Source organism: Melanerpes formicivorus, unplaced genomic scaffold (genome assembly GCF_026170545.1).
Source record: "Melanerpes formicivorus ecotype bairdi unplaced genomic scaffold, bMelFor1.0.p_v2 SCAF_35, whole genome shotgun sequence".
NCBI lineage: Eukaryota > Metazoa > Chordata > Aves > Piciformes > Picidae > Melanerpes > Melanerpes formicivorus.
In genome coordinates, this window is record NW_027142387.1 from 5,898,901 (window position 1) to 5,906,375 (window position 7,475).

The window sequence follows — 7,475 nt, forward strand, 5'->3', positions numbered from 1 at the left end:
GCCTACTCTTCGCGCCCGGCGCCTTTCCCTCCCCAATCCGGCATGGAAGGAGGCTCCCGCCCGCCTGAAGTGCCGGGGCCCGCCTCTCTCCCGCCCTCCTGAGCTCCCACCGTTTTGCTCGATAGGAGGCGTCAAGTCCCTTCTGTTCCTGCTGCCCTCAGGGAGGCTGCCAGGATGTATTATTTCCTTCCTTTCCGTCCATCCTTCAATTATTCCATTAAAAAGGCAAATACCTAATGGGAGTTCCAGTTACGTTTTCACATCAGGCAGCTTCTGCTTACACAAGCGACACACTCCTGAGGCAGGCATTAAACAGGGGAGAGGTCTAGGCATCGCTTTTATAGACTCTCTTTTATTGACTGTTTCAGCGCTAACAAAGTACAGGCACCACGTCCCACTCTGGAAGTGGGCGTATAGCAGCCCTGGCAGAAGTATACAGATAAAAGTAAGCAAAGTAGACACAGTAAGTCTGTTACTTTGTGATGTTCTTACCTAACCAGGCACACAAAAGATAAGCCAAAGTTCACCTCTTTGACATCTTCAAGGTTGCAAATTTTTCCTCTTTCCCCACAGGCTAACTATGAGGGTTGCCAAGCACTGTGAAGATGAAGTACTCTAAACCTTACAAGAGCTCCCAGATATGCAGGAGATGGTCACACTTGTGGGGGAAAAAAAACAAACAAACAACAAAAGAGAGGCCAAGTCTGTTCATCTAAGGTTTAAGAGACAAACAAAACCATGAAACAAATGCACTTGGACTCACAAGGTACTTCCTGATTTCACTGGACATGAGACCACAGCCTAGGTAAGCAACATGCCAGTCAAAAAGGTAATTAAATAAAACCCCTGGAATTACCCAATTAAAATGAATTCCCTAGAATCTGTTGGTAACACCTAACCTGTCACCTATGATTATTACTAGACACAGAAAGGAGGAGACCATTAAGCTTTGAATGAGTTCCTTTGCTGAGTATTGCCTACAGGTCTGGGTTGCTTTTTGAACCAACTTTAAAAATTAAGATAGTTAAAAAAATGCATTTCTTTTTAAATTATATAAGCAGGAAATCCTAGCTTCAGATAGGTTGGACTTTAAATCCTTAGAGAATTAGCAGTGGAAGAATCATAGAATGGTCAGGGTTGGAAGGACCTCCCAAGGTCATCTAGTCCAACCTCCTCTGCAGTAAGCAGAGACATCCTCAACTAGATCAGGTAGTCCAGAGCCCTGTTGAGCCTCACCTTGAATATCTCCAGGCATGGGGCCTCAACTACCTCCCTGAGCAACCTGTTGCAGTGTTCCAGCACCCTCATGGTGCAGAACTTGTTCCTCACATGCTATCTAAATCTGCTCTGCTCTCATTTCAAACCATTGCCCCTCATCCTATCACTACAGGCCTCACAGTTTAGTTTTGGTTTAGTTGGGCTTTAAATCATTAGCAGTGGAAGAAGTTTAGTCTTGGTTTAACAGTACTGAGTCTACTTTGCACCTAACAAATCTTTTGAATTCTTGATAATTGTATAAAGCATTCATAAACAAAACGCCTGATCCTGCAGCCCTTGATTCCCCAGAAGGCAGCTACAGATGCCAATACTCATCAACATGGCCATCTTCATATACAAAAGGTCAGTAAACAGGACAGAAAGCACAAGTGTGCATGCAGCACTGCATCACACTCACAGAAAGGGAATCCTACACCTGCAAAAACCTTCAGCATGTACTCAAGCTGCACAAACAAATTAGTTAACAGTGACAATGTGTCTTCAGAGTGCAAACCATGTCTAATGGCTTACTGTAGATACACGGCAAAACTCATCTCTTCCTGATAAATAAACTGCTGATCAACACAGGGAGGAGAGATGTTTAAATCAAGGTGAATGGTCAGGCAAATGCAGAGATATTCTATGCAGAATTCATTTTCTTTGCTTTAATAGCAGCTTCAATCTCTTCCATTATTGGCACTGCCCCTGCATAGTTATTAGTTTCAATAGCTTCTAATTTCTTCTGATACTCAGTTGGCAAGCCATTCTGTTTTGCACCCATGCAGATAACCTGTAATAATAAATAACAACAACAACAAAGCCTTCAATAATAGTGTTAGGAAGGAGAGAGCTCTTCAATCTTTCACTCATACAGAAACAACCACTTAGGATAACAAGAAAATTAATTCCAAATAATGCTCTTTGTAGCTAAGGATCACCAAAGCTTTCTGGAGGAACATTGAAGCCTTTAATAGTGTTAACAAAATTAGTCTGAAACAGGCTTGTAACTACCATGCCCTAAGATTCTGAGATGTCACCAACATGCACAAGACTACAATTAAGAAGGATGAGACCTGCTTTTTGTAACCCTAGCTAGCCTTAGTATCAGTTAAGAGCAGGCAGCACACTTAAGGTTTAACTAGCCAGAGCCCTGTTTCTTTGCTTTCAGTAGAGAGTCAACATATTACAGTGATGCCTATCTGCAGCTGCCAACAGCTGCATGATTCCAGACATGTGGTCATGCCACATGAAGCTAGGCCAGCATCAGATATTGCACAGTAAGCAGGTCAGGCCTGCTGTGTGACCAAATCATGTGTCTCATTATTTGGTGTGCAGCAGAACAGTGTTGAAAAGCTGCTAGCTCACCAGCCACCAAGTGGGAAGGCTGCAGTGCTCTGCAATGGTGCCAAACACTCTGGGAGACACTGGTGGAGTGGCTGGACTCCTCTATTGTAAGATAGTTCAATAGACAATAGGGATAATCATTGTCCTTGAGACTGGAAGCCAGGTGCCATCTCCCCAAAAGAGCTTCCCTCTGTCCTTGGAATAATTTTTCTATCAGCGGCTTTCAGAAATCCTTGTGTCACTCATAACTAATTCCTGAGTTAAACAGAAGCTTCATGTGGGGCGTAACTAAGCCAAAAAAATAAAAGTGATTTAGTAGGACTTTAAGAGCTGCCAATCTTCTGCAAGCATCATTACACTCTTACATTGCACAAAGAGTAAGTTACATGTTTATGGCAATTACTCATGCCTTCCATCCACTGTAAACACTTATTAAATAGGACAGAAGTACTGCATTATGGATTTCTGGTTGTTCTCTCCAAAGTTGCAGGGATGCAACACCTACCTTTTTGTACTGAGGAGAAGGGGGCCCACAGACATAGTCCTTCATCTGGTAGCTTCGACAGCTGAGTACCTTTCCTTCTTGCGTGCGAACATTGACTTCTATTGGGACATAAATGCCACCTTCAACTCCCTCTTGCCTGCAAAGGGCATACATTCCTCTCATACCAAGTAACTGATGCATCTTTCAAATACACAGTGCAATTAAACATCTGCATTTATTATAACAGAATTCAAAGCAGGAAACTCATCTGCACTGTCAGCAGACTGAAGGAAAAGCAAATAAGCATATTCCAGTACTTGTGCACACTTGTTAGGCATCCAGAAGTAAGTTTCTAAAGCAACAGCAGCAACTTTCATTCTTCTCATCTGAGCTCTGTAAGATGACTAGTGCTTGACTTGCAAAGTTAGAGATTAATTAATGTGCAAGTCTAGTCATCTACAACAGCAACAAAACTAAGATTAGCAGAATTAATGAGCCAGGCACATCTCACTCAATACCTTCTACTCACATAAGGAAAACATTGCAAAGTTTTATCTTGCCAATTGTGATACATATGAATAAGGGGAAACTGGGACAACTCTTGAGACGAATCTTCCAGTGAGTAATCCAAGAAAGGCTTTAATTTAGTAGCAATAAGATAGATCAGGATAAAACCCACCTCTTCATTTTTTTATTAGCAAAATCATGCTGTCTGACAAAGATGAACTCAAACCCAAGGCTACTCGTTGTCTTGACCTATTAGCAATTAGCCACTAATAAAAGTCTGAGGGACCTGAACAGGCTGGAGAGGTGGCTGAGGAGAATATCATGAGGTTCAATAAGGCAAAGTGAGGGGTCCTTCTCCTAGGTCAGGGCAATTCTAGATATCAATGCAGGCTGAGGTCATGAGATTGAGAACAGTCCTGCAGAGAAGGACTTAGGGATGCTGGTGGAGAAGCTGGACATAAGCCAACAGTGTGCACTGGCGGCCCAAAAGGCAAATGGCAGCCTGGGCTGCATCAAGAGCAGCATGGCCAGAGATGGAGAGAGGGGATTCTGCCTCTCTGCCTTACTCTGGGGAGACCTCTCCTGCAGTGCTGTGTCCAGCTCTGGAGCCCTCCACACAGGATGGACATGGAGCTGATGGAGCAGGTCCAGAGGAGTGCCACAAAAATGATCAGGGGGCTGCAGCACCTCTGGTACAAGGACAGGCTGAGGCAGCTGGGGTTGTTCAGCCTGCAGAAGAGAAGGCTCTGGGGAGACTTAACAGCAGCCTGTCAGTACTTGAAAGGGGGTTACAAGAAGGCTGCAGAGGAACTGTTTGTAAAGGCGTGCAGAGACAGGACAGGGGGCAGTGGTTTGAAATGAGAGGAGAACAGATTTAGATTGGATTTGAAGAACAAGTTGTGCACCATGAGGGTGCTGGCACACTGCAACAGGCTGCCCAGGGAAAGTAGTTGAGGCCCCATCCCTGGAGGTATTGGAAGTCAGGTTGAACAAGTCTCTAAGCAAGCTGCTCTAGTGCTGACTGCAGGGAGGTTGGACCTTCTTGACTTCAGCACCAAAGCTCCCACGCAGCTCTTCACCTAAAATGAACTATACTTTCCAGTTGCTCTCTAAAACAGTAGAAGACAGCAAAAATTAAGTCACCTACTTATCCAGTGAACTTAAATTGCTAGTGTTCATTTTCCACACTATTCCCCACACTTCGTCTCCAGGGCTCTGAACAATGGTAGCTGTACCTCCATGCCAGACAGAGCTTGTCCTGCCTTGATGATGGCCAAATTCAAGCTTATAATCCTGCAAATGAAACCAATGCAGAGAATCAATTTCTACTTAAGATAAGGGCTGTTAACTACTCTTGACATGAAAGGGGCAGCTAAAGGAGTGTCAGAGGAAGAACGGACAGGCAGGATGGATCTGACCCAGCTCTCATCTCACAAGGGACTGAAGTCAGACTTTTCCACCTCCCTGTGAGCACTACTGATAAAAGTCTCGGTCTACAGAGACCTGGATCAATGTCCAAACCTCTTAATAGTATGGTCTAAGCATTTGCTAACAATTTCCTAGTAGTAAGAAGGTGGAACTAGCCCTTTTACAGGGGAGCACAGATATCCAACTCTGCAGTGAACATAGTAATGCTGAAATATCATTTTGACTTCTATCCAAGTTGGCCGTGACAGGATTGCTGAGGTGCTTCTGCAATCTGAGGGGCTACAAGGAGGCTACAGAGGGACTGTTTGCAAAGGCCTGCAGTGACAGGATGTGGGGCAATGGTTTGAAATGAAAGAAAAGCAGATTTAGATTGGTTGTGAGCAACAAGTTCTGCACCAAGAGGGTGCATCAGGTTGCTGGAGGTCATTGAGGCCCATTCCTGGAGGTATTAAAGGTCAAGTTTGACAAGGCTCTGGGCAACCTCATATAGTGAGGGATGTCCCTGATCACTGCAGAGGGGGTGGACTGTCCTTCCAGTGATATTTTTTCGACCTGACTTTTACCAAAAACCTGCAAGGAGGAGTAAAAAACTGTAACCCATGAAGAGTAACAGAAATAGTGTGGTTAGCTCTGCTTCTGGGAACAGGAAACGCTATGTTACACCATGTAGGCAACAGCAGCAGGCACTGCAGGGCAGATGGAACACAAAAGATACTTTCTTTGGTCAAGAACTTGGTCCTTAGTCCCTCTCCTACAAACCCACACAGGACCTTTTCTGTACCTGTCACACCCCCTGCTTTTTAGAATTTTTGGCTTCAAAAAAGTAAAAGCAGAGGGAAATCAGCTGACTATTCCAGTCTGGCATTCACAGCAGGATTCCGTTTTTCCTTTCCAGTAGCCAATATGATACTACCAGCGACCGGCTCCAGCTTCTGTGCACATCCTCACTGCCTAGCAGTGATTTTCCAGCTTGAAGCAAGCAGCTGCTGCCACCCACTGTGAGCAGTGGGCACAGCGACAGAGCAGAGGCCTGCTAGAGACCGAAAAGGCACCCTGCAGCACAGCATGAGTTGACTGTCATCTGAACACCTACTTGACACCTAGAAGGAAAGCTGAAGCATACAGCTTTCTTTTATTCAAAGATAAGTGCACAATACTACTGCTTTCCTCCCCACCTCCAAGGTCCCCTCCTGCAAGGTGCTGGGCTCCCAGCACATTCAGCTCCTTAGGGATAGCTGTAAGCACCTCAGATTTTATAAAAACAGTCCTAAGTTGCCAGGCTGATAGCCTGGAGAGACACCAAGCCGCTGACTACAAGGAGTTTATTAATGATAGATTCTTGGAACGTCTTCACAGACTCTAACACAGATCATTTCCTGCCAGGTATGCCAAGAGATCCTTCAAATCATCCTTAAATGGGATCAATCAATGCTCTTCTCCCCTGAGTTGTACAGATCTACAAATAAACAGCTTAAGGACCATCAGCTTGTATTTCCAAGTCCAAGTTGACAGTTTCATGTTTAGTAACCCCAGGCAACAGGGTGTAGGAAGACATCAACTGCAGTCATGCAGTACTGGGTAAAAGCTTGCATCCCTCCTGATACACTGCAGAAGGGCTCCAGCATGGCAGAGATAGTCAAACTTTTATGTTAATTAAGCTTTATCTTTTTTACACTGCCAGAAACCTGTCCAATAAACGTAATGGAGCACCTGCTACCTACATCGGCAGGTTCAGAGCTCTTTACAAATGGGGCCAGACTTCGCTAAACTAGGTCAGAGTACACCCATAGAGGTGGGGCCAACACAAACCCTTCCTGGCCAAGGACAGCCCAGACGCCGGGTGCCAACAGCCCACGCAGCGATGTTAGAGGCGACAGGACCCCGCCTCTATACTACGATCGCCCCTGTTACAAGCAGAGGGGAGCAGCCGGCTCGCAGCACCAGGCTGCTGCAGGCAGCAGAGCTAGAACCAGGCCTATGCATGCCCCAGCAGCCAAGCCAGCCTCCGCAGGCCACCAATACCCTCCCGCACGCACCTGCAGGCGCGCCACGGCGCCAAGCACCGCCGAGGGGTTTTTCAACAGCAGCCGCTCCCGCAGCAGGTTGCTGCCGTAAGCGTAGTACAAAAAGCATGCAGCGGCCGGCTCCATGGATCCCACCTGGCCCGGCCCCCGCCGCGCCGCCGCTTTAACATCACTCGCGCCCCGCCCGCCAGCCGCTGCCTGGGCGGGGCCGCCTCGGAGTCGCTCGCCATTGGCCGGTCGCCTGCTCGTCCCGCCCCTGCGCTACTTCCTCCGCCACTTTGGGGGCGCTCTGCCGTAAAACACAGGAAATGTTGGGGGGGGGGGGGGGGGGGTGGGGGGTGAGACGCGCGGTGTCACTGAGGAGAAGTGCGCCTGCGCTGCGGCCCGGGCGGCCGCGCTCGAGCCCCTGGTGTTGCTTGGGGCAGAGCTTC

The 7,475-nt window shown here is 46.8% G+C and overlaps 1 protein-coding gene across 1 annotated transcript; it reads right to left on the reverse strand.

Annotated features, from left to right (window-relative positions):
- Positions 1 to 334: 334 nt before the first annotated feature.
- GGCT (gamma-glutamylcyclotransferase) lies at positions 335 to 7,217 on the reverse strand. Its single transcript, XM_068156999.1, has 4 exons — positions 7,057 to 7,217; positions 4,740 to 4,885; positions 3,107 to 3,242; positions 335 to 2,047 (listed from the first exon to the last, which is right to left on the reverse strand). The coding sequence occupies exons 1-4, from the start codon at positions 7,168 to 7,170 to the stop codon at positions 1,898 to 1,900; spliced, it is 546 nt and encodes a 181-aa protein (XP_068013100.1). The 5' UTR covers positions 7,171 to 7,217; the 3' UTR covers positions 335 to 1,897.
- Positions 7,218 to 7,475: the final 258 nt, after the last annotated feature.

Bases quoted from the DNA above. Each gene is read 5' to 3' on its own strand.
- GGCT (XM_068156999.1), bottom strand. From the start codon at position 7,170: ATGGAGCCGGCCGCTGCATGCTTTTTGTACTACGCTTACGGCAGCAAC. The intron at 4,886-7,056 runs GTGCGTGCGGGA...TTTCATTTGCAG, and splicing joins GCGCCGTGGCGCGCCTGCAG to GATTATAAGCTTGAATTTGG. The intron at 2,048-3,106 runs GTAGGTGTTGCA...TTATTATTACAG, and splicing joins CTTCTCCTCAGTACAAAAAG to GTTATCTGCATGGGTGCAAA.